Genomic DNA, 24,973 nt, shown 5'->3' with positions numbered 1-24,973 from the left:
AAGGCGCTTGCCGGGGCTGCACCTCTTTACCACAGCAGCCCTGAGACACCGGGCTAGGAACCTTCCGGTCTCATTGCTCCTCTGCTTAACAGGGCTCCGTTTTGGCTCAGACTGGGAGGGAGACCTCCCTGCCCTCCTGGGGAACCACTGCCCGAATCAGGGGGAGAAGCTATGGGAGGGCTTTGCTTATCTCCTCTCACTCTACAGAGCAAACAGGACGATGTGACGTGCTAACAAATGTGCTTTATTGTACGTTTTCCACAATCATTAAGGATTTTGTTGAACTTAAGGATTTCGTTGAACATTAAGGATTTTTTTTGAACTTGACTGATCAAAGTTCCACACTCAATCGGTTTTGGTGGTCTCGGTTCAACCCCAACAAGTCCCTACCTACCATGCCACCCCAGGGTAAGCCCCCGCAGCAGCACAGCAACCGTGGCTGGTGAGCATCACCCCACCAGCTCTCCCTCCTGGCCCCGGGGTTTATCAGCAGCACAGGAACAAGGGGATGTGCTGGATCCCTACCCCGAGCCAGACCACCTTGCCAGCTCCACCAGTTTACATCCTCAGAGAAATCCGTCCCAGCACAGGGATCCAGTCGCTCACCTTCCCTAAACCAAGAATCATATCCTTCGTCTTGCAATCCATCTCTTTCAGTGACTGATCTTTAAAATCAAATATTTTAGGTTCTTACAGAAAATTAAAAAAAAAAATCAGATAAAATGGTGATTAAAATCACAGTCAATTTGCAATGCTTTCATTGAAAGTACCCAAGCAACCTGATTTAAAAAGATGTCAAGAATCAAAGCCTATTTTTCAGAAATGTCAATAATATTCCAATGCAACTTGTCCTCTGACCTGTGACTCGGCAGGTCGCTCATGAGTGAGTCAATCTCACAAACCTAAGACTGGCCACGTTCACCAACGGTGAACCACCACCGATGCCCAAAGTCACGTCAGAAATTAATTTGGTCCCAAACCCCCATCTGTGTACTCAGTGCAAAGAACCAGGCAGCAATTACTGCCCCAGGTTTTCAAAACACTGAACGTGTTTGGAAACAAACTGTTGCCTTCCTGTTTCCAAATCATGGAGTAAGGCACCGAGTCCTACCAACGCATCTCCTGAATCATCCCTTCACACACAAACCCGAAGAAATAGTCTTCATCCTCCACAAGAGAATTACTCATGAGGTGGTGATGAGACCCCATCCTTCACATCCTGCTAGAAGCACCTGGCCACGCCGCCTTCCCCCCGGCCAGATTTTGATACACTCACTCACGTTGGGTTGCACGTAAATAATCCAGTTGCCTCCACCCTGTTCCCAGGGCTACTCTGCAAAACGAGGTAGGGTATCAGAAGCTGGAGCAGCAAAGCTCGCTAGCTTTCACGGGGGAAGAGGCATCTACCCAAAGATGCTCAACGCTTACAGGGTTGTCCAGTTAACAACCACCTACGACAGATGGACTCTGGGAGAGTCTGACTGGTACCTGTGGAAGGTGGGGAAAGATCTTCAGAGAAAAGAACAAATGGATGTTGTGACACCGACCAGTATTTCTAAAAATAAAATTAAACCAGAGGGTCCCATACAGTGTGAGCAGCCACGTGGCTTTCCTCCTGTGCATACTCTGACGATTCCAGTGCCCAAGTCCTAAGTGAGTGAGTCCTTCCCCGGGGGTGGCTTTGTTCATATTTTATTTAGTGCACTTAAAGTGACATTTTCTACAGCTGTCAAGAGTGAGGTGGCATTTTCTGCATGGATGTTGGCCCATGCAGGGAAGGTCCCCAGCTGGAAGATGCTCTTGGCCCACGTGTTCATTGCCAAGCTAAGAAGCAGAACTCCCATAAGATTCATGAGCAACCCAGTTCTTGCCTACAAAAGAAATACAAAGTCAACTGTTGAGTTTAGACTGGACAACTACAGCATGTGAAGCATGAAGCTATTTGAATATAAACATTATAGAAATGGAAGGCTTAATTGCCGTTAATATTAGCAACATCTTAAGTGGACTTTCTTAAGCCACAAAGGCCATTCTGCAGATGCTTACCAAGCTTTGATCCATCAAAAACATGAACATCTGTTTAGCCTCAGGAATGTGAGCAGGAACTGGGACTGAGCCTAATTTTACTCATAAACTTTATTTCTCTGAGCTGGGGAACATTTCCTGCACCCAGAAGCCCATGAAAGTTGAGCTGCTGACACTGGCAGGAGCAGGAGCAGGGTCTGGGAGATGCTGAGCATATTCAAGACCAGCTTTGTCACCATTTGGAGCCACAGTGGCTCCAAATTTCACAGGGCTCCTTCCATATACCTGTGCCTTCAGACACTGCTGAGAACAATATTAGACTTCTGTTTTTTCACTTTAGCACATGTTGAACTTGTAGCACTCCTGAAAATTCCTTTTCTAAACACTCCACTCAGACCGATTGTTTCCAGCATTATCTAAAAGAACTTACCATGTCCTTGACCATCAAGTGTCCAGAAGAAAACGCAATTGAATTAGGAGGTGTTGAGACTGGCAGCATGAATGCGTAGGAGCATCCTATAGTTCCTGGTATCATTAAATAGAGGGGATTTACTTTCAGACGAATGGCCTTGAAAAACAGAGAGGAACAGAAATTGTACCTTGGGGATTTGGAGTCACAGGCAGATATATCAAAGACTGCAAATAGCTAGTGCATCGTGCAGAGCTGTATCCCACACTCCATGACAAACAATCACACATCTCGCCAACAGCGTCTGAAGGATTATTATCCTTCGGTGTCCACATTATGCTACAGGCACTTGCTTTGTTGCTCCCAAGGATTTCAAAGCCCCTGAAGCCCAGGGGCAGGAGAACCACATGGTGCCCGTCACAGCACAGACGCGACACAAACCTGCCCGTGCAAGGGGCAGAGCGAGGAGGAGAGCAGAGGAGCTGCCATGGGAATACCTTACCAGCTCTGCCAAGACAGGCAGAAAGATGATAATAGTGGCTGTGTTGCTGGCAAACTCCGTGAATAAGGCGATGACAATCGTGATGAGGATGACAGCCACGGGCGGTGGCACACCCTCCAAGGGATGCAGGCGGCCTCCTATCCAGACAGACAAACCGGACTCCTGCAGAAGGGGAGAGCAGACCACCTGGAGAGCGGAGCTCCTGCGTCCCTGCAGGTGAACTGACCCTTTCCTAGTACCGCAAATTACGTACGACCTTCACCCACCCATGCAAGCACCTATACGCAGCGTCCTCAGGGTAGTTAACAGCAAGCAGTTTGAAAGGAGTTGCAAGGTCTCTTAACCTCCTGCATTGCTGTCACTCGGAGTTGCGAAACATGTCCTTCAAGTGTTGTGACCCCACAGATGCAAATTTCCCAGAGCCAAATGAGAAGCCCAAGTGATACCCCGATAAAATCCAACTCTGTCGGGCAGGATGACTGCAACGGGGCATCTGCGGGGGGCCTCACCTCACAGCCCTTTGCCATGGCAAAGCCTCCTCCAAGCAGCAAGATGATGTTCCAGGGCACCGTCTCTTGAGCCTTCCTCCAAGTCAGCAAGGGCTGCGTCTCAGTGTTTGGTGCTAGATGAAGAGAAAACCCCGATGTCAAACACCCACCCAAAGAGGAGCACATCAGGCATCATCTGACAGAATGACATCATGAGCCTGACATCAGTGCTGCAGCTCACTAACCATGAGTTGCTGACAAAATATACATATGGAATCTCTTAAGCTAGACAATTAAAAGATCATTTAACTTAATATCAGATCTTTAAAAAAAAAAAAAGGAAAAGAAAAGAATTCTAGCACTTAAAAGTTTTCTTAGAGGCTTTCTTGAGGCAACATTTAATATCAGGTTAATGTTCTCTCTAATAGACATAAACATTTTCTTCAACAGATAGGAGTCCGCAGAAGAAGGAAATCTTCTATCATTTGAATTATGAAGATGTTATTAATTTTCCAATAGCCATTCAACAGCCGGCGAGTTTTATAGTGAAGAGCTCATCTCCCCTAAAGGCCATCTCTTAATACACGATGAAGTGAGCTCTGTCATATGGAAGGACGCACTAATGGGACTGTAATTTTCTGCTGAACAAGGGCATGTATATTTTATCCAGAGGAGGCCTGATTAAATATCTTCCTGCATATGGACAGCACAATAAACATGCATGACTCAGAGCAGCAGGTATTTTGTTCCCGTAGACCCCAAGCAGTGCGGCACCATCCACAAAGGGCCTTCATCAGCTGCACCTCCACATTAAGACCATCTCTTATTCCAAGTGGCTTATGAATTAAAATTTGTGTCTCATTGCTAGTCAAGAGGCCAGACCCAAGATTTCAAAAGACTCCTGGTACTAAAACCGGCTGGGAAGTTTGGGTTTTATGAGTTTAAATTCTAAATCATTCTGGGAACTGAGGAAAGGCCCCTATTTTTGAGTAAGGATAACTCGCCCAGCTCTGCCGTCTCAGAGGTTCATGCTCCCCGCTGAGGGACAGGAGCTGTTTGTGAGTCAGCAACCAAAGCTCCGTTTCACAATCGGGTCTGCTATGGTAAATCAACACCGATTTTGGTTCGCTTCAACCCGCCATGGCATCATCTCCGACAGCTACATGAGCAACTGAGTCATTCCTGCAATCGGCAGCAGGGCAGTGACTGCTAAACCTCTTCTGGCACTTCAGAAAAAAAGCCTCTGTATGATCAAATTGCACCTTCAAACCACGCTGCTCCAGACGGCCAGCGCAGCTGCTGTGGGCTGGGGCAGGTCCAAGGGGAGACAGCTTGGCTCTTGCTCCACGCCTGCCCTGCCAGAGCACAGGCAAGGGCAGAGTCCCTGCCCAGGGGGGTCTCCTACTCACCTTTCATGTCAAACCACCACCTGAAGGAAGGTTTTTGCGAAGGGAAGAAGAACAGTATAATCACAATGGTGATGCCCGTGACTGCATCTGAGATAAACCTGTCCAAAAGCAGCAGAAACACTTGTAAGAAGCACAAGCCTGTAGAATTACAAAGTTTATGAAAACAGGGATTTAACCAAAGAAGATTACAAGTTTCCATCAGGTTTGAACAACGCTCATTGTTCACAGTTCAGTTCTTTTTTAATTCCCTGCCGAGCTACATTTCTACGATGGGCTGTGAACCCCCTAGAAAAGCTGCCCTACAAATGTAAAAACCAAGACCTAATCCCGACCGCACCGATGCTCTGGCTGTTCTGATTGCCGAGCCGTGATCAGGCCATGAGGGGTTGTGAGGACAAGTTTCCTCAGCTCATTGCAGGGAGGAAGAGAGGCACAGCCCAAACCATCTCATTTATATGAGCTCTGCAAAACGCTCAGACTCTGAGATGAAAGGCAGGCTCCATCCAGTAAAGAGCTTAAGCATGTGTTCGATTGCAAGGAGCTATTAACGGATGAGGAAAAAGTCCATAACTACTTTGTTGTATTAAGGAATCATTTACTAAGCTATGGATTTATTTTAGAAAAAACTATGAAGGTCTCTTCTGTTAAGAAATTACAACACCCTCTCTGAGCTTTAGCATTCTCCAACTGTCCGTTCTCTTCCCAAGGTATGGATGTCACAGGGGAGACAAACTTGCCAAACAGACAGGATAGCACTCAGGGTCATCTCCTGCCAGTGAAATCAGTGGATCACATAAAGAATTCAGTATTTCACTGTAAATCTACCTATAAACAGCGTTCCCAACATTAAAACCTTAGGGGTGGCTTCAGATAGACGTATGCCAGCTTCCCACCAGGCTTCATGTACCTCATCCGGGAGACAGAAACAATAAATCTGGGTCTGCTACTTGAAGTCCAGTTTAATTTATTCCAGAAAACCTGAGTAATAGTTTAGGCAATGCAATCAGAAACCCAGGAATCTCAACGACTTGGAAATGCTTTTGAAAAATGTGATGGAGGAATGAAAATAAAATCTTACCCTGGTGCAAACAAGCTTGCCCAGCCTGGGATGAATTTGGGATCCCTGGAGAATAGCATGATTGCAAACATGCAGAAGAAGAAGAAAATTGCCTGTTCCGCAAACCTAAGATGAAAAGAAATCCAGTTAAAATGCTGATGTGAGACGTTAGGCAGGTTTTCTAAAAATAACGACAGTGAAACATCGGAATAGATTGTTAACCTATTTGCAAATACTGATATCTGCCAGCAATTATCTCTTATTGGAAGACATTAAGGAGAGACAAGACGGGCATCAGGAATGCCCAGATGTCACAACAGGCGTTTGCAAGGTTGACCCTCTGGCTGCGGCAGAGGGGAAGGGCCAAGCAGCTTCTCGTGGTGACTCCTCTCACGGCTGCCCTCTGGGATGTCCCTACGGCATGGTCAGTCAGGGGTGGTTTCACTCCAGTTCAAGCAACGTAAACGGACGGCTGAGATTCAAATCATATGCGAGACAGCAGGAACAAACGGTCGAGGTCCAAACCTAAGCAGTATCCCTTAGACACATGACAAACAGCAGGGCAAATGGTAGTATCATTTGCTAAGTACCAGGCTTGACTCTAGTGGAGACAAGATTTAACCAAGACAATGCCTCAAAACACTGTTTAAAATCTCTCCAAGCACAAGGAAGGTCATTTAAACCGTTGGGAAGAGGCCACTTGCATTGATTTTAAGTTATGGGATTGCTAATCGAATTGGCAGAGCACAGCTTAATGGACTTTCTCACTTCTAGACCTCAAAGTGGGACTTTGATTCTTTCGGAGACATTTTGCAGGCTGCTCGATAATGTACTGAATGGAACAAATAAACCAATTTCTTTCATTTACAGCACAGGCACAGCCAATTGTCTTTGAAGAACCACTCCATTTTCCGCACAAGAGCAATAATTACAATGTCAATAGCACGACACAAACATCACTGAATCTTCACAGCATTGCTGTATGAAAATATTATTTTACAGATGGAGAAACACAGACGATTTAAGATTAAGACATACAGTTTAAAAAACTTTCACTATCCCTGGTTGCCTATAATATCAGTGGCTGGTTTGATTCTTGGAGACACTCAGCTTTTCCTGCTTCCCTCTTTTTTTGGCATTTCTCGTAAGTCTAAAACTCAGGTTCTGCTTGTTCCTTTCTCCAAAACATGATCCCCATCACTGCAACTTGCACCAAGCTTTTTCCAGAAGACAATACCTTTGAGAAACCACAATAAGAAGCTAAAAGAGTCTTGTTCTTTCTTCACCTAATACAGTTGAATGAGTTATTCAGAAAAAAATAACGTTTTCCATGACATGGATCTGACTTCTTTCCATGGACTTTCTTTGAGCAGCTATTAAGCATTCTTAATGTATATCCACATTCTATATGATTCATATCTATCATATGATTCATCAGCTTCCTCAGCAAAAGCTTCCTGCTGCGCACAAGAGGTATGCACAAACCTTCAAAATTTAGCCCGTGTTGGCTAGTACATAACACACAGAGGATTGGTTTTGTCCCTGGAGTAGAAAAATTACAAACAGTAATGAAACAACCCAGCATGAATTCACTCCATAATACGAACTTTGTTCTTGAGAAGATTTGAGTACAAGCTGCTATGTGCAATTATTCCTGTTAGTGAAGGTGGAGAGGCTGGGGCATGCAAAAAAGCAAACTTTGGCAGGTTACAAACACTCTGAGTGGAAACATCTATTTAATTTTCTTCTAAAAAACTCCATTTCCCCCAGTTCTCCACTCTTAAGACAGGACATTTCCAACCCACTTGACTTCTTTTTCATTTCAATCACTACTTTATGACTCACTTTGTTGGACCCAGTTTCTGATAGTCCTCCTTTATCACTTCTCTGGCTCGGGCTTCTGCATCCGCTCTTATATTTGACTTTTTATTTCTCCAGCCCCTGCCAAGAAACACAGTTATACCTTTACATGCCTCTAGTGTACCCGACACACAGTAAATGCTGCATTTACTACTGCGGCGCAGGCACACACGATGCACTCCTTCAGGGCCTGCTCTGCCAAGTTTCAAAGAGCTGCACATCTCTGGTGGCTCAGTTTGCGTTCTCTTCAGACCACGCAGACTGATGATGAAGGTCTCTGGTGCAGACACAGGCAATAAGTCCCTATTTTATATATCCTTTCTCTCTGCATTCATACAAAAGAGACCCTGCAGAGGTTAGGAAGTTTCCTCTCATCTATATTCTGAACTGTTTCCTCCAGCATGGGCTGTGATTGCCAAAAGAAAGTCCCATCATTGCAGGATTTCCTCATTTCTTTGCAGGATTTCCTCCTCTCTACCAGACACCTACTTGGTAGGTAGAATAACTAGGAAGAGGGTGACACAGAAAATTAATCTGTCCCTTCACTTCTCAAGTCACTTGCAACTTCCTGGGTGATCCCAGGATGCTGCTCAGGATCAACAAAAATGTGAGGAATTTCTAACTGGTGGGGAATGTTAATGTGCTCCTGGCTAAGCCTCTTAGCCCAGCCACGCTGACCGCACACACTGTTTGATCCTTTGTAGTATGCGCATACAAATGATATATTCATACCTCACACTTCATCTCCCATCACATCCCATGCTGCTGAAGCTGGGTTCTAACCCTGACTGTGACCTTGATTAAACCTACAAACCCCAACTTTCTGCATCAGATGCACCCACCCGGCCCCACAGCGCCTGCGCTTCCTTCGCTCAGTCACTGATTCAAAGGGATGGCGTGGCTGGATCTTCTATGTGGATGAATGGTTGATCATTTGGAAGTTCCTGAACCTCAAATAGATCTGCCCGGCCCTTCAATTTCTTATTTTTTGGGGGGTGTTATTAATGGCAGCTTCATCTCAGCTCAGCCAGCCCATACCTAAGCCTTTTCATGTCTTTTGGATTCAAGCAAAGCTGACCTGCTATTGCAGTGGTGTCCATCTGCTGCAGGCACCAAGGACTTGTCCCCATAGAAAGTCCAGCCACTGTCCCCCAGTCGCTACGGCCAGAGCAGCCCGACAGGCTCCTGCAGACGCTCGGCTGTACTTGCGCAGCTTTGCAATGTCTCCTCCGAGGCACCTCGCCACTGGGGAATACTGGTATCTGCGCTGGCCCAGCTATCCCAATAAAGCCGGGCTTTGTGCTCACAGAGACGAGCCAAACAAAACAAAAAGCATCACGTTCTCCGAGCACAAGAGCAACTTTGCATTTCGCCAGGGCCTTTGGCCAGCATAGCTACCTCTTCCCTCACCTGACCGTCCCGGGCCGTGACAGCAGGACGCCGGGGCCGTGCCCCAGCCCTCACCACAGGACACGGGAATTCAGGCTCTGCATCGCACAAGCCCTGGGCACGCGATGCAGAGGGGCTGCGAGCCCGCAGAGCATCCCACAGCAGCAGGCAGAGCCTCCTGCGAAGCCCCATGAGCAACTTAAGGACCGACGTTGCGGCATTTTCCGGATAGAAACTTTCCCATTGATTTTTTCCTGTCTCGGAGACAATGTAAATATTTGGACACCTGTTCTCTTTTTTTTTTTCCCCTCTTTATTTGCATTTTTAACTCAAAATAACAATTAAAGACTTTTCTAATACTAAAAATTCTGGTCCCTGGAGGAAGCAAGACTGTGAGTTTGTTACTATCACATATGTGAGTGTGCAGGGGGAAAAAGGGCTCCAAATGAATCAGCATGGCAATGCTGCAACCATTTTAAGTAGTGTACACTAGGGTTTGCATGTATTCATCAAAGATTTACCGGAAAAACATGTTATTCTCAGTTACAGATTAACACGTTGTTGTAAAATTAAGCCCTGTTGTGAAGTAATCTCTTCCAAACCCAAGTTTCTGCCCCAGGAACAAATCCTGGGGGGTTTTATGTTCTAGGAGATTTTTTTCTACTAATTCCAAGGGAACCAAGATTTCATGCTGGTCTTCAAAGTTCGATCCCACTTTCCCTTCTATCGATGAAAGTCTGCCATTTACCTCCCAGTCCCAGTAAAACAACCTTTAAAAATTGTATGTTTAATTGAATGAAGATATAACACCTACTCTATACATGTATGTATTTCAGTTAGATAAAGTGTATGTAACTATGAGATATCTTTAAAATCTTCCTGTTGTATATCAGCTTCTTAAAAATGGATGACTTGTTATAGCATCCTGACGTTACTTATGAAACCCCCCACCATCCAGGAGATGATCCTGGGTGATATCAGTAGATTTAATACGAGAATGATGATGAATGTGTACTGCACAATGCTGGTAGAACCAGACAACATATATGTACAGTGACTATAAACGTACCTCAGGTTAATTCCTCCATACAGGATGGAGATCCATAGCCATCCCAGGAGAAGAAAAATCAGCATTAAAGGAAATGCAAACATAAACCAAGAACCAAAGTTCACCACATCACATTCTGGAAAATAACTAAGCAAACGGGAAAAATCAAGTTAATGCAAGAAGGGAAAACATCCCGTCAATTTAAGGGTAAGCAAACATCTGAAATCAGCATCAAAGTATCCCACAAACTTGCCAGTGTGCATCTAAGAACTATTCCTCCGTGTGCATTAGCAGTTACCTGGGCACTAGGAGATTTGGGGAGCGTTGCGTTGGGACAAATCCCCCCAGGCCACCCTGCCACCCACAGCCCAGCCCAGCTGCGCAAGTCTCCACGGGAAGATGTGGAAGATCTCTCTCCAGGTGGCTAATGCTTTCATACAATGATATTCCTGAAGACCCAGGATTAAACCCTGCTACGATAACTGCTGGGGAGTCTGAGCACGAACCTCATAGGGATGCTGTACATGCCTAGGAGAGCCTCAACAAACTACTTGTAGAGGCCAGCAAAGTTAAGAAATGCCTGTGGGCACTTAGGATGGCACAAATTTCTGTTCCTATGCACACAGGAGGCATCTTTTATGATTAAGAAAACAGGCCAGAAGTAGTGGGTTCCTTATTTTTCTTTCTACCATACAGCACTGGATGTAATTGCTCACAAAACACTACACGGCCTGTTTCATCAGAACAGTTACCAGGTTAATTGTAAGCGTGTAGTCAAGTCCCATTAAATTCAAAGGGATTAAGAGCATCAGGAAGGCGAAGCACATATGCACCAGCTTGGCTGACAGCCTGGCTGGGTACACTGGAAACCTGCTTATTACAGCTAAGGCCGATACAACCACCCTCTGCTTTCATCTGCTCACAAAGTTTCTCAGAATGTTCTGGAAGGGCATAAATTTTCTAAACTAGCTCTCGGCCCAAAAGGAAATTTCCTAGAGGGATGGAGAACATGTCTCTGTTTTCCAGGATTTACAGGGCTCTCCAGGATGGCCTCCCATACCTCTTGAGCTGTCCCAGGAGGATGAGGTTTGGTGCAGTTCCCGTCAGCGTGGCTGTACCTCCGATGCTGGCTGCATATGGGATTGAGATGAGGAAACCTTTCCATATATTTGTTTTGTATTCCTCCTCCTTCTTTAAGTCTGAGAGAGTATCAGTGGTAACCTCCTTCTCCTCCGTCAGATCTTTGCTTTAAAACAGTCCAAAAGAGAATCCAGTGAAAGACCTGGTTTAAGTACAGCGCAACCACTTCAGAGCCTTGACAGATGGAAAATTCCCAGTTTTTTAGAAATCCAAGCTAACACTGTCCTCAAGGACACCTAAGCAGCTCAGTGCAGCAGAGGGGTCTGCTCGGTGAACTGCAGCCTCGCAGAGGGCAGAGCACCCTCAGCACCCGTCCGTCGGAGCCGAGGGTGCACGTGCCTTGCCCGGCCCCTCAGCAACTTGTAACACTTAGCATAAAGTCCACAGGACTGCTAAAAGGAAAAAAAAAAAAAATAAAATTTGATAGCACCAAGAGGAAAGAAACATCTGTTCCTGAAAAGATGCTTCCTTCCCATCGTTGTTATCAAAGCAGGACCATCCCCAGTGTGTAAATCCTGGTGGTTTTACATCACCAGCTTCACACCGGTGTGTTTGATGTTCCTGAGAAAACCAAGTCACAATTTCCCGTCAGGAGACACCTCTGACTACCATTTCAGAGTGACTGGAAAGTCTCTGCAATGATTTGGACATGCAGAAGGATGCTGCACACACAGAGGAGGGTTTCTATCATCAGGCTGCTAGTGATTGGGACGTTTAGTATAATCAAAACATTTCAGTGATTGAATTTCAAATTCCTAAAACTTGGTCTAGCTCAGGGGATAATTCTCTCTTTCAACTCTCTAATACAAACTTTATAATTAACTTACTCCTCAGTACTTGCCAGAAACTGCATCTCAGTTGGCACAGTGTAAAGTTTATTCTGCTGTAAAGATGCTGAAAAAGAAAGATGAGGACTTTAAAACAGTTCAAAGCATCTAGAAAATTCTCCTTGAACCACACAGAGGAACGGAGGAACCAACCGCCATTTACCGAGGGGCTGTGCAGACAAAGGGGACAGAATCGGGAGCACCTGGCAGGGATGAACGAGCCTGTCTCCTCCTGCCACCGCTCCGCTCCCACCACAGTACCCAGCTTCTCCTTCAACGCCCAGAGGCGCTTGGTCCTTTTACTACTTCTGCCACCGGTCAGATCTTCTAACATGACCAGGAGTTCCAGGGTGTCCGTTAGCAAGTCATGGGTTTGGGGTGGGGGGGTGCATTTTTTGGGTAACCATAGCTCTTTCTTGGGAAGAAAAACTGTTGGGCCTGACGTATCTGTAAGGCACGTTCCCCAAGGTACATCAGGAGCTCATCCTGCTGTGGAGCGCCATTCCCAAGGGACGAGAATGTTATCCCCTGCAGATATCTAGCGCAAAGTCAACATAAAGCTGTAATTCCCTCTTAAAAGGCAAGAGACAGACACATTTGGGGATTAGGCTTCGTACCAGGTACTCTGAAATCCACCCTGACCACAAGGACCATTCCCAAGCCCATCACCCCCTCCCTGAATGACAGACCCTGCAGGCTGAGCAACTGGTCCCTGACACAAGTTTAGGGCAACCACAGGAAGAGTCTGTTTCATACCCAGCTACCAGGGACCGTCCTGCATATTTCACACAGACTCTGCATCACCGTCCTCCTTATCACCAACCACAGGGAACACAAGTGGGACTTAGGAGCACTTGAGGAAAGGGTATATTTTGACCAATGTTCTCTTTGGCAGTAAACTGGGAGCTGCACACCACTCTACCACACACATACATATGCAAGAATTCAGAAATCAAAAGAGAGAAATGCAATACAATCACTTTTTTTTACCAGATCCCACACTAAGGCTTGTGACATTTGTAGCCCTGGTTCATGGCTTGACCTCCTGAGGTTGGGAGCAGACATGTGCTATTAAACCCCATTTTCCATATTCTTCCTCAGGACTGGAGCACTTGTGAGTTTTATGCACCTTCAGCCCAGGTGGCCCTTCCCTGTCACCACTGGCTCTGCTCCTTTTCTTGTCTCTGCATATTTTTGGGTCCAGAGGCCCGTGTCCCTGCACTTCTCCAGGCTCTGCAGACCACTGCCTGCAGAGCCCAATTCCTGGTACTGCCACCCAGCAGTCCCCAAATTTCCTTGCACCCCTCCTCAGGCTGAAACACCATCCTCTTCTACCTATGTATGCACTAGAAACCAAAAGTAGTGCATGGAGATTAGCCAGTGGTCAAAGTCTCGGGACTCATTCATGTGTGCGCCGAAGACACCGAGCTCGTTCCAGCTCAGTGATCCAAGGATTTTTGCAATGTCATGTTTTACACATCGCTAATTTACTGAATTGGAGTTAATTGGTTTGGACACACACATGCTGAGCTTTCATCCCAAAGATGCCGGGACGGAGGGATGTAATCAGAAGGACAAACATTAACCCATGGTTGACTGTTGATCCCCCAAAGCATTTAGCCCAAGGCCATCCCACTCAAGCCTAGTGCTGTCTCCGCAAAGGCACATATTTCATTCTACCTCTTAACATTTCTCAACTTTTTCTTCCTTGCTAAGCCCAAATTCCCACCCCATCCTGACAGGACAATCTGTGAGTTACCTCTCAAGGAAGGTTTGCAAAAGGCAACCATGCACAGGAAAGCCAGAGTTGCTGCAGAACAAACTTTTCCTACGAAACTTGTAAAAAGCAGTTGAAAATTGTTACAGGTCCGTAAGTCAGAAAAGGCCAAAGACCACCGAGGCAGGACCTGGCTGTACACATCTCTCACCAAGCAGTATTCAGTGGCCATTTAACTCAAATACCTTGTATACCTTAGAGGCAGAAAGGCTTGTCCTAAATAAGTTTGGCTTTAGTGACGTTTTTATTACTTCTAAAAAGTTGAAAAGGCCTGAGAAGGAGTATTTCCTGGGGCTGTACCCTGCCAGCAGGGCTGGGGTCAGGCAGCCAAACCAGGCAGCGGTGTCCAAAAATGCACATTTCCCACCTGCCGCTTCAGAGACCTCATTTCCAGGTCTGCGACCCAACGAAACACCTCAAGCACTGGCTGCAGTTTATCTTGAATTTGCAGAAGATATTTTCTATGCAGAAAAAAAAAAAAAAAGGATGGAGATAGTTTCTTGTGATTTTTACCAGGAGATACTTAAGCTGCTCAGAGAAATGAGATATTGCCAATGATGGGTTAGTGGGCAGAGCGCAGGTGGTCAGGCTCACTAGCACAGTGGTTTCCAGTTTGTCACATGTCTATCACACAGTTTGGGTTTAGGGCTGGAGATGTCAGATAGAGTTGTAGGGCATCTATAACCCACCTCCAAAAGGAAAGTTCTGGAAGTTGAAAAAAGCCTGTTGGTGTTCAGTTTATAACCCTGCTTGGATCAACCAGAACCAGCTGGGACTTCAGCCACCAAAGCTCATCTAACTGCATTCTGCCATCAGTAGCCAATAGGGTCAAAATCAACAAAACACTCCACCAAATTTTAGCTATCAATGACATAGGCATGCCAACATTTACCGCTCTATAACATGCTGCCCACATGGCTGAGCACAGACATAAGCGATTGCGACCTTGAGGTTCTCTCCTCAGCAAAAAAGCGTGACCAACTGATCAGAGACACCGCTTTAATTCTGGCACTGTGTGCGTAAGCAAAGCCTTTCACAAAGCTGGTTTCATACACTTGTTGAGATTTCTTCAGAAAACCAAATGCTTTTACATGCTACATATTCTTTAATATATTTTTAATATTTTTTTTTAGCCACCCAAGTATTTTTTAGCCTCCTGGACACTACTACAGTATTATTAAAGCATATCCGAGATATTCTTTATCATATGCCATTGTAAAAGTTTGCTTCCACATACAGTCCTCTTCGCTATTAAATCTGCCTGTCTTTTTTGCAACACAGATTCCGATTCAGTTGGATTATAAAAATTAAGTAAACTATGAAATGAGTATTCCTTTTTCTCACATGCACGTTCCTTACATTTGGTTGGGTTTCATCAGGCCTGTGAAAAAACTAACCGGGACAGCCCCACTGGAGATGTGCAACCAGCCCTGGCCGCAGACGACACCCGACAGGCAGGAACCCCCTGCAGAAAGCTCACCTTCACCTCTCCGCTCCTAGAGGTAACACCGGATTCGACGCTTTTGACTGACTTCAGGTTTAGGGCTTCCTTCAAGGAACTCAGCTTTTCTCATCCATTCAGAAAGATTACAGAAAAGGCTGAGTTCACCTCAGGACACTAAAGTTCAAATAAGAAGTCTACAAGAAAACTTGCATTTTGATGTTGTACATTTTTCAGATGACCCCTCCATCACTTGTATTTATTTCTTTTATAAGTCTCTACCTCAAAAGAAAAATGCATCATCACGCCATCACATGGTATTTGCAAAGCATCACTTTATTCATTCTCTTTGCAGGCCCCTCACTTTGCCTTTTCTGGCTTCTCTCACCACTGTAAGCCTTGTGAGCCAAGGACGTTAATTTAGTGCTTGCCAATGCCTAGGGCAAGGGGGGTCTTGATTTTATGTATTCCCAAACTCTACTGTATTTACAGTCACAACTACACACCCAAATCATTTCAGAGGATGGGGTCAGGTAGGTTAAAAGCAGACTGACAAAACACAACGCTTCTACAGAATAAGGAATTATAGCAAGAAGGTCAGGGTGTTTGATTTTAATAGATGTGAACAGTCAAAAATTCATAAAGCAAATGTGATAAAGCAACCTGGAGTGCAAAGATCTCATGATTGCTAGACATTAATGATGAATGATTAATTATATCTTTATTAGAGTACACACATGTTTGAGTCGTCTTCTGGGAACTCATTTTGTTCTGCCTTAGGACTCAGTGGGAACCAAAAAGCCATTGCTTTTAAATCACAGAAGAAGTAGTACTAATTAGTGCAAGAAAGAGAAGCCGCAACTACTGCTCCAACTATCAGTAATAGCTGCAAAGGGGACTTCATGACTCATTTCTCTTTTGCTGTTTCTCATCACTGTCTGCCAGAAGCCCAAACTCCTGGTAAGTGACTTGTGAAGAGAGGGCTGGAGGAAGACCTTGTCTGACAACATACCCCTGACCCAGCCTGGACGTGACCTGCTCAGGAGCAACACCAAGCAGTAGCACCAAGCTGGGAAACCACAAAGCCCTTTATAAATCACAGAATGGTCGGGGTTGGAAGGGACCTCTGGAGATCATCTGGTCCAACCCCCTGCCAGAGCAGGGTCACCCAGAGCAGGTGGCACAGGAACGTGACCAGGCGGGTTTTGAATGTCTCCAGAGACGGAGACTCCACCACCTCTCTGGGCAGCCTGTGCCAGGGCTCTGCCACCCTCAAAGTAAAGAAGTTCCTCCTCATGTTTAGGTGGAACTTCCTATGCTCAAGTTTGTGCCCGTTACCTCTTGTCCTGTCGCTGGGCACCACTGAAAAGAGCCTGGCCCCATCCTCCTGACACCCACCCTTTGAGTATTTATAACCATTGACAAGATCCCCCCTCAGTCGTCTTTTTTCCAGACTGAAGAGACCCAAATCCTTCAGCCTTTCTTCGTAGGTATTTAACCTACTGGTTACATATTTAAATAGGTATTTAACCTACCAGCCTTCCCTTCTGTCCTCCCTTTCTCCTCCAGCTCAGGCTCCAGCTTCATGGGGGAACAAATAGGAAAACGAGAGGAGAACCCAGCTGTCCACGAGCGCCGGGCAGCCCTGTGTGCTGCCATGGAGGGGCCGCTGTCCCCACTCTTGCCCCGCTCTCGCTGCCTGGCCAGTCCCTGCCTGTCCCTCCAGCAACGCACCATGAAGCACCACTCATCTGCCCAGGTGTTACTATCCACAGCCCCCCTGGCCCCGGCTCTGGCTGTCCCTGCAGCGAGGCACCCTACGAATCCCATCACCACCGTGCCCACAGAGCTGGACCGTGACTGGTGCCAGCAGCAGGTTTATGGAGCAGGTTGGCTGGGCATCACCACTTCTTGGTTTTTCCAGACAACTCATGAGCATTGCCTCCTGCGTGACATGAGGAAGGGACAGGATAAAAGGGAATTTTATGCCACTACTATTCCACCGAAATAACAAAGTGTGTATTAAAATGGGACCAGCACTGAGATCAAGCTGCAGCAAAGAAAACTGGTACTTGTGCCAGTGAAGTCAATAAAATGGGGCATATTTGATGGCAGATGGGCAGACCTCAGCTGGCTTGTACTACTGTCCTGTCTCATTTACCTTGGTTTTCTTCATTATCCCTGTTCATATCCTTAGATGTGTCTTTGTCCCCAAAGAGGCTTTTTAAAATTGCATTTGCAATTGGAAGCATCATAGCAGTGGAGGCAGTATTACTTAACCACATGGACAGGAAAGACGTTGTCAACATCATCCCTAAAATTAGTCTGGAAGAGAGAAAAAAAGGAAAAGCTGAATTTCTTCAGGTTAGCAAGCTCTCTGATATATTATAGCTGTAGGAAGAAAAGCTCGTGTGCAGGGATAACAAAACTAATAGCAAAAAACACTTCTGTGACTATCCTGTAACTGGATGGAGCACAATTATGGGGCTGAACCAAATGATTCTCCTCGTGCTCCGCCGGCCTCTGAGCAAAGGCAAAGAGGTGATTAACTCAATAAGCTGGAGAAAATGGGATGTGGGCAGCTCCCTGGCAGGGGAGACACCCGCATCACGGCCCACCACAGCAGAGCCGCTTCCCAAGCGCCTGCAGCTCACGTCCCCCATGGAGATCCCCCTGCTCCCATAGTCACCTGGCTGGCTGGACTCCCACCAACATGAGGACCCGGAGCGCGATCCTGCGGTGTAAATTCCACTCCTCAATGGCCGAGGCCATAATTAAACCACTGAGGAAGAGGAAGTTGGTGTCTAAAAAATATTGTGGGCAAACTTTGTTAGACGGGAGGATCCCCAGGAAGGGAAAGAGGACGATAGGCAGCAGAGCTGTCACGGCCAAGGGCAGAGCCTCTGTGCACCAATACAGGGCCATCAGCAGGATCACATAGAGACATCTTCCTTCCTGCAAAAGGAGAGAGGAAAAGTAAGACATGGCATTACAGAGACATCTTTCCACTTGGAGACACTTAGACAAGAAAAACGCAGCAGTTACTCCTTGAAGGATACAGTATTTCTCCCAAATCAATTCCATCATGCGCAACACCTTCACCCCTATATTGCGTAGGGGTTCAGGACTTACACTGATCCTCTGAGACCACCGCAAAACCCAAATCCTCCTCGGTCGCCTGAGCTTCCTACGTGCTGCAGGGTAGCAGTGCACTGGGGCATCAACCAAGGAAGCTCCGGAGAGCAGGAACTACCCATCCACGTTGAGTTAGGGCGCTAATCCCCAGCAGGCACTGCTGCTAGAGCAAGTGCTGCGAACAGCCTTAGGTGTCCCATTTTCTGACCCTGCTACACTTAACATGTTTGTGCTTTCTCTCCCGCTTCCACAGAGTGTGCTCTGCACGTCTATGGAAAAACAGCTTTGAGATGGCTGTATCGAGTCCCCACATTCGCAATAGGAGGCACACAGAAAGGTTTCTTTTCTTGGATCAGAGGCTCCCGAGAGACCTGTGAGAAACCATTTGACAGCAACCCATCCCAGTCCCCACGGAAACCAGTAAATCAAGCGCCCTGGTGTCACATCGCTTCCTGAGGGCAGGGAGCTCACCCATGCCCAGCATCGCCCCAGCCTGGGCCAAGGCTGGCAGAAACCCAGCGCCCCCCGCGCCGTGAATTCATTCATCCACCCAGGAGGTGCAAAATAGACCAAAGCCATTTGTCACGACAGGCCACGGCCGAAATAATGAGCGACGGAAAGAAGTCAGGAGAACAGCTCCAAGCCCAGGAGGGGAGAGCCCCGGGGGGGCAGGGAGAGCCCGGCACGGAGCTGGGCTCGGGCACGGCAGGGCTGAACAGGGATATTGTCAGCGACCGCGGGGCAGAGTGCCCACAGTGCTATAAATAACAGCCGAGAGTCATTTGGAAGCCACAGAGCTATTTATTTTACCACTTTTCCAGCTTGTTGGACAGGTTGAATTGTTACTCAAAGGCACCTCTGTCCCTCTGCTTGGACCTTCCTCCCTGGCACCCAGGGCTTTGGTGAGGGAGATGATGGCTCCGTTCCCTGGCGTGGCTGGGTGGGGAACAGCGTGGGCTGGGACCTGTGTAGAGCTGCATTTTGGGGACAACGTGGTCTCGGCTGGAGCGTGCAGCAAGGTACGGCAGAGACACAACTTGCCTGGCCACCTGCAAACAATTCACTCCAGGCCTCAGCTGAATGTGGTTGCTCCCAAGCTCCTAGAGCAGACACCAGCACAGCAACACCCCCACAAACTGAGGATAAAAAATAACCACGGATATTGAGAAAGCCAAAGAACTGAATCTACCCTGAAACCCCGCTGGGTGCACAGAGTCGAGTGAATTGAAACCGATACGGGTTTATTGCCCAATACATCTGTACTGAGTGTTTGAAAAGTGGGAAGAATGACGGAATTTCTGATTTGTTTTGCTTTTAGCACTCAGGCTTTGCATTTCACAAGCAGTTCTGCTAGCAAAGCTCCAGTGCTTCAGTGCACGTGGGAACGCAAATATCACAGAACTGAGAGTAATTTGCTTTGATTTATTTTTTTTTAATACATTAATTGCAGCAGAGCCAACGCGTCATGTAAAGTTCCCAAGATCTGGATTTAAAGATCATTTGCAGTCCTAATTTTAGATCCCAGTAAAGAGACATACTGTGAAGTAAACCCTTTACATTCCCAGGGCTCAGCCCTGGCACCTGGCAGTTCCCATGAGCTCCCCATGGCTTCGCTTCCTCCAAACCAGCAGGACAAGAGCAGCAAACCTGTCAGTGATAAATTTTGCAAAAATAAAGAATCATCTTTTAAAATGTTTGCACGCTAGATCAGTGATTTCATTCCCATTGCAGATGATAAGTTCTCTTTACTCTGGTTCTTTTTATACACCAAAGAAACAGCTTTGCTCTCATTAAGCACTTTTCCATTTCATCTCTAAAGGCCATATAAATAATTTTTTCTCCCACTGGCAAAATATTCTTCACTTTTCTGCAAGGAAAGTTGCACCAAAGTCAGCTTCAAAATAAAGACACTTTGCCTCTTACGGTGGTACAGCAACTGAAAATATTTAACAACGTCTTGATATAAGAGAATATCAGTGAGGGCTTTAATTGACTTGATGAAATAGATGAAATACAATTTAGAAAACTAATTATAAGTAAGGAATATTTATTCTCTGATGTATGGAAAACATTCTGGAAAACATTGCAATGAAACACAGCATGAATCTAATAACTAATCTTCATTGCAAAAATCAAAGGCCAAGGGGTAAAACCAAAACAGAGCAGAAAGAACTGCTATATGGAGAGTTTTCCCGAAATTTCAAAACCTATACGGATCAACAGCAAACCACTTGAAAAGAATGCTGTAGCATTGTTTATGCAATTTATTCTGCCCCAAAAGAGGGCAAACTGCACCTATATTAAACAAGTTTTTCACTGAAGATGGGACCATCATTCAACAAAAAAGGAACAAGACCACTTCAGAATAACTCAGATTTGGAGCAAGCACTCCCCAGAATAAAACAAAAAAATTCAAAACCACTAATAAAATTGAACCAAACTGTATATAAAATCAAAAGGTTAATCAATGTTAATTAATTAATGCTCCCAGTGCCCAGCAAGTTTGGTTAGTATGCAAACAATAAATGCTAACAAACGGCAGAAGAATGGTCCTTTAGAGAGACGGCTGCAGCTGCCCCGGGACACTCCGGGCTGCATCCACTGCTGTGTGCAGCACCATCACCCCGACATGATCTTTATCCTTCGATCCCTCTGCCGTGTCACTGTCAGACGACTCCTCACCTCCCTGCAGCTTTTTTTCAAGATAAGTCTATCAAAGTTCAGGGGGGAAAATGGTAGCACATACAAACTTTAAAGTGGGTCTCGTGATTGGGTTAATTCTATAACCACTTAATGATTTCCAGGGAAGTGCTCTGGACTACAGCGGCTCTCCTTCCTGTTGCTCAAGAGCCTTGAGAGCGACCTCTGCCCCTCCAGACACAGATCCTGCCTTCGCTGCACTGAAAGCACCGGAATTTTCCACACTGGGGGACCTGCTGAGCTACGGCAGAGGAAGCCAACCCACGAGGTAGTCTCCCGTGGGCAGGAGAGCTGGAGGGAGCAGGTGGTCTCCTGGAATGGCCAATGAGGTGCCCCAGGGAAAGAAGGTGCTGGCAGGGAATGTGGGTCAGATAAGGCAAATCGGTTCACCCAGGCATAGCACCAAGGCACGGGCATCCACGTGTCACCAGTCCCCACCACCAACCTGAAAGGGAACATCAGAAGCTTCAGCTGGACCTTGTTCTCCACCAGCCCCAGGCGGCTCCTGGGCAGCCCCGTGCCACCTGCCCAGTGTCCACAGCCTCCCTGCCAGACAGACCCAGCGCTCAAAGACATCCTACCCAAAGGCACTGCCAAGCTTTGTTTTTTCTCCATCAACCTTTGCATGTTACATGATCATCACAGCCTGACTACCCCGATATGGGCTCTCCCCATCGCCACGCCGCCCTATGACCAGGCAAACGAGTGACCAGGCTCCTCCAGGACCTCAATCCCAATACCAAGAGACATTTTGGCTGAGACTAGAGCTTTCCAAGCCCTTTTATCCCACTGCCATCACAAAGGAACATCCTATCTGCAATACTCAGAACTACTCAGTACAAAAAAAGTACCAGTTGCTTTTAGCATCTCACTCGCAAACTGTTGTCACGTTGCAGCTGTGACCACGCTACTGGCCATTTCTCTCTCACCTTCTGCTCGCCAACACAATGGATATGTGAATCTGATTTCTACCAACCCAGCTCCTGCAAATATGATGTAATCTGGACACAAACCAAGCCCTGTTTACCAGCCTCCCTGCCAGCAGAGTTGTTTTGCTCCCACTGGGTATTTACAGAGTGGCTAGAAAGGGGCCAGTGACACAAGGGCACAAGCTCGAAGAGCTGCAGGGAAGATATTTTGCTCTGGAGTTACGCTAAAAAGACATAAAGCTTATTAAACATTTCTATTTAAACTTCTTGAAGTATTTTGTAGTTGGCAGCAAAACAGAATCATTTTCTCTATTTTGGAAACCGGATAGCCGTAGCTCAGAGAAAGTGGGCAAATTGACCAAGATCGTGTAGGAAACTACTGACAAAAATGAAATGGGCATCTTAGAGAAAATCCTCCCTGGCTCAGAGGTCTGAGGCTCACGCCTTCTCTTGGAGGCAGCAATAGATCCTGCATCTTCAAACATTTCATGGACTGTGAAAGTAAAACAGCACGGTGTGATGACTTGACACCCCGTGCAAGGATAACAGGGCTCCCCTTTTGAATCTCCATTTCAGCATCTGGGTTTGGGATTGTTTTTAAGATAGATCCACCACATTTGGTTAGAAAAAAATAAGCATTTTCAGTGACGGTGGACCCGCCATAAATTTAGTAAGCCGTTCCTATGATTAATTAACCTCTCTGTTAACATTACGTTGTGATAATCTGAATCTGCCAGCTTCAACTCCCTGCACCTTCTTATCTGCTCTTCCTTTATCGCCCTTACCCAAACTCTGCTCATGATGGATATGCCTTCAAGCTAGTGATCAAGTTACTCCTTACCTTTTTATTCTTTGGAAGAATAAGGTTGAGCTCCCATAGCCTTTCATAACATGGCCTGTTCTCCAGTCCTTTACTCGTCCTGAGATGTCTCCAATTTGTCAAAGCCATTTCTCAGCTGTGGAAGCCAGACTGTAAGGGAGTTCTGGTGAAAGCCACAACCTCAGCAAACAGCAGCCTGGTAGATCTTCATTGCTCTTTCTCAACTTTCACATGTCCATACACACAAATATCACATTAACCCTCTTGGCTGTGGGTAGCCCGTCTGGTAGCCATGTTCAACTAATTAATATTGCCATCTTAAGTCCTTTTTTGGAATCTGCTTCCCAAGAGTGACTCCGGATCATCCTGACCTGCAGCCAATGGTTCCACTGATCTCCATCTACCCTGGGGTTTGTAGAAATGCACCTGCTTTATTGGTTCACAAAACTTCTCTCATATGGAAGTTGCCTAAACCTGTAGATTTTAAAGTAGCCAGGGCTGGATGCAAGTATTTTAATTTCCTTTAGTTACTGTCGTAATAAAAATATTTCATTATCAGACAACTCCTTATGATATAGGACTGTACTACAAGTGCTTTCCCGAGTACAGAACAAAAATGCTTCATTGAATGCGGCTATTTCTGCGTTGTCCATCTGGCGACAGAATACCACGGGTCAGATTCCTTTTGTGCCACACACTCGAAACACCGCTCATCACCCTCAACACCCTGCCCAGGGATTTCGTCCTCAATTCTTTCACATCCCTTTTAATGTTTTCAGTGGTTCTTTGCTTCCAATCTGACTCTTGTCAACATCCCTTTTCCCCTAAGTATTGCTGCTTTCGCTTCCTCTGTGCCAGCCTGCTCTTTGCCCAGCCTCCCTTCTCTCCAGACTGAAGCTCACAGAGCACGTGGTAAAATGCAGTCGCCCGACTTCCAGTTATCACCCCTTTTTCCCCATTGAAGTTCTTCCTCTCATCTCTTTCAACTGACCATTGCTTCTGGTTTTGTGAAACCAGCCTTTCTAACTCACCAAGCACGTATGTAGCAGGGATGGACTTTGTGCATGAAATGTACACTCGGGCTACAATCACTTATTTCACCCGCCAGGCTGCCCTCCTGAGTGCTGCCTCCTTGCCCGCCCGTGCTCTCCAGCCCAGGATCCAGCTCCCAGGACACCCCGCTCCCAGCCCACCACCCCGCTCGCCTACATTGGCATCACCCCCTTTCCCCACAAAGCCTTTGTTTGGAGACTATTCATGTTCTTCGCTTTCGAGCGCAAGCAATATCATTTTTCTTCTGGAAGTTCTCAAAGTCTCCTTGTTCTAATCAGGAGGACTCATTACATTCAAGTTAATTTTAAATTGCTCTATGGCCACTGAGGAAGTCAAGTCTGTTTTCTGAAGGCATGGGGCCCTATTTGCCTGCTCTGAGCTCCTTTTAGCAGATTTGGCTGCCTCAGCTGTTACCAAGCCAAGAGGCTGTAGACATTGAGTTCATTAGAAGCTGTTGGAACAAGCTCTTTGCACAGCTCATTAAAAGTGCCCCCCATGCCCTTTCCAGCAGAACAGTTCCTCCAGCCCCTCCTGCCCTGCCCGAGCTCTCTGCAATCATTCACAGCCCTCCGAGCAGGGGGGGTCGCAGGCACTTCCACTCGCGGGACAAATATTCAGCCATTTCAGCAGCAACGAGAGCGGGAGGCGACAGAGACCCTCGCGCAGAGAACTGGTTCCGGGAAAGCTGGTCCACACAAAGCATTTCCTTCTCCTGTTTCATGCGACGGACACAAGTCACTGCTCCCACCCCAGTTTGGGGAGCACACCCTGAGGTCTCAGCAAACCCACCCACAACGCAGAAATTTCATTTTTCTATTTAGGAGAAAGGAGATTGCAGACAAAACCACTTAGGCAAGTCTCCCTCTCCACGACCACAACCTACAAAGGGCATCAAGTAAAAGCAAGGGCTATCAATGTAATGTCAGCGTCATGTCAGCCCTGTCACTGTCCCTCTGCGAAGTGA

General features: G+C 46.5%; 1 protein-coding gene across 1 annotated transcript in view; it reads right to left on the bottom strand.

The window, feature by feature from the left end:
- Positions 1–228: 228 nt before the first annotated feature.
- The window catches only part of SLC13A3 (solute carrier family 13 member 3), a 28,431-nt gene continuing 3,686 nt past the window's right edge, over positions 229–24,973 (bottom strand). Inside the window, exons 2-13 of the mRNA XM_063350287.1 lie at positions 18,062–18,327; positions 17,534–17,697; positions 12,155–12,221; positions 11,248–11,433; positions 10,209–10,334; positions 7,736–7,831; positions 5,912–6,016; positions 4,834–4,931; positions 3,446–3,558; positions 2,937–3,098; positions 2,456–2,593; positions 229–1,871 (exon numbers count right to left, since the gene is read on the bottom strand). Coding sequence (XP_063206357.1) covers positions 1,686–1,871; positions 2,456–2,593; positions 2,937–3,098; positions 3,446–3,558; positions 4,834–4,931; positions 5,912–6,016; positions 7,736–7,831; positions 10,209–10,334; positions 11,248–11,433; positions 12,155–12,221; positions 17,534–17,697; positions 18,062–18,327 — 1,707 coding nt within the window. The 3' untranslated portion in view covers positions 229–1,685. The remainder of the gene's footprint in view (positions 1,872–2,455; positions 2,594–2,936; positions 3,099–3,445; positions 3,559–4,833; positions 4,932–5,911; positions 6,017–7,735; positions 7,832–10,208; positions 10,335–11,247; positions 11,434–12,154; positions 12,222–17,533; positions 17,698–18,061; positions 18,328–24,973) is intronic.

Source organism: Chroicocephalus ridibundus, chromosome 12 (genome assembly GCF_963924245.1).
Source record: "Chroicocephalus ridibundus chromosome 12, bChrRid1.1, whole genome shotgun sequence".
In the NCBI taxonomy this organism is placed as follows: domain Eukaryota; kingdom Metazoa; phylum Chordata; class Aves; order Charadriiformes; family Laridae; genus Chroicocephalus; species Chroicocephalus ridibundus.
The sequence above is the reverse complement of the archived record's forward strand: the minus strand, read 5'-3'. Positions and strand labels throughout refer to the sequence as shown.